The sequence below is a fragment of the Gymnoscopelus microlampas genome, assembly GCF_963454915.1.
Source record: "Gymnoscopelus microlampas genome assembly, chromosome: 17".
In the NCBI taxonomy this organism is placed as follows: Eukaryota; Metazoa; Chordata; class Actinopteri; order Myctophiformes; family Myctophidae; genus Gymnoscopelus; species Gymnoscopelus microlampas.
The window spans coordinates 4508997-4510152 of NC_139954.1; the positions used below are offsets into that span (position 1 = coordinate 4508997).

The window sequence follows — 1156 nt, forward strand, 5'->3', positions numbered from 1 at the left end:
GCCGAGCGATTGAATAAAGTAAACGCAAAGACGCGTCCTGGCACGATGTTGCATTGAGCGGCGCCAACAGGGCCACGCGAAAGAAGTGTTCTGTTGCCTCGGTGTCTTCGTTCCAGCTGGAAAATCCCAACTGAGGCGACATTCACCCCCCCCCAACCAACGCTGGCCAGCACGACAAATGTGGCGCAATTCAAGTGACTAGAAAGATATTTTATCTTTCGGTGGGAAGCACCTTCAGGGGGAGGGAGGGCAGGAGTCCTCACTTCCCAAATGTATCAGTCTTCATCGTAGCAGTCCTCGTCCTCGTCTTCGTCGTCGTCGTAGTAATTCTCGTAATAGTCGTCGTCTCCGTCGTCGTCGTGCTTGGCGCTAGCCCGTATACAGTACTCCGCCAGCGTGGTGGGCACCTTGACGCCGTCCCTCTCCGCCTCCACCTTGGTGGCCTGCACCTGCTTGCGGATGACCTCGGCGTACTCCTTGTTCTTGCCCTTGCTGTCGCGCCACTTGCGGTACATGACCGAGGCGTCGACGTTGGCCGCCGAGAAGGTGTTGGGCTCGTTGAGCAGCGAGATGACGCTCAGCAGCACGGTCCGCACGTTCTGCGTGGGGTTCCACCGCTCCGACGGCAGCTCGCCGCTCATGGGGTCGTCCACCGGCGGGTGCAGGATGGAGATGCACACCTCGCCGTTCTCGTAGATGTTGGGGTGCCACATCTTGGTGAGGAAGCTGAAGGCGGGCGGCGAGTACGGGTAGTCGTTGGGGAATTTGAGGCGAGCCTTGAAGTAGCCCCCCTCGTAGTGCGTGTTCGGGGGCCCGAATATCGCCACCTCCCAGTTGTACATGTTCGACTCGTCCGCCAGACTTACTTTGAAGCCTTCGACTGGCTCGTCTTGAAGGTTTTTCATTTCTAGCATTAGTGCCTTCTGGGAGCCGGTTACTTGAGCCATTTTCCACGAATGAATCAACAATCTGCCGGCAGAGAACGACAATAGCTAGCTAGCTTCTGTGTTTTCAACTGCTATATAACCAAGAAGCCCTTAGGTTTGAACTCGACAATGATTCCTTCCAGAAACGCTTTAGAATTCTTGACTGGACTTTATGGAGTTCAGAGTTAGTCTGCTTCCTTCACCTGATCAATTCTACTGCTGCCGGGTCA

At 55.5% G+C, this 1156-nt stretch overlaps 1 protein-coding gene across 1 annotated transcript; it reads right to left on the reverse strand.

Moving 5' to 3' along the window:
• Nucleotides 1–275: 275 nt before the first annotated feature.
• LOC311065265 (ubiquitin-conjugating enzyme E2 R2-like) lies at nucleotides 276–947 on the reverse strand (the record flags this gene model as incomplete). Its single annotated transcript, XM_084085518.1, has 1 exon — nucleotides 276–947. The coding sequence occupies one exon, from the start codon at nucleotides 945–947 to the stop codon at nucleotides 276–278; it is 672 nt and encodes a 223-aa protein (XP_083941644.1).
• Nucleotides 948–1156: the final 209 nt, after the last annotated feature.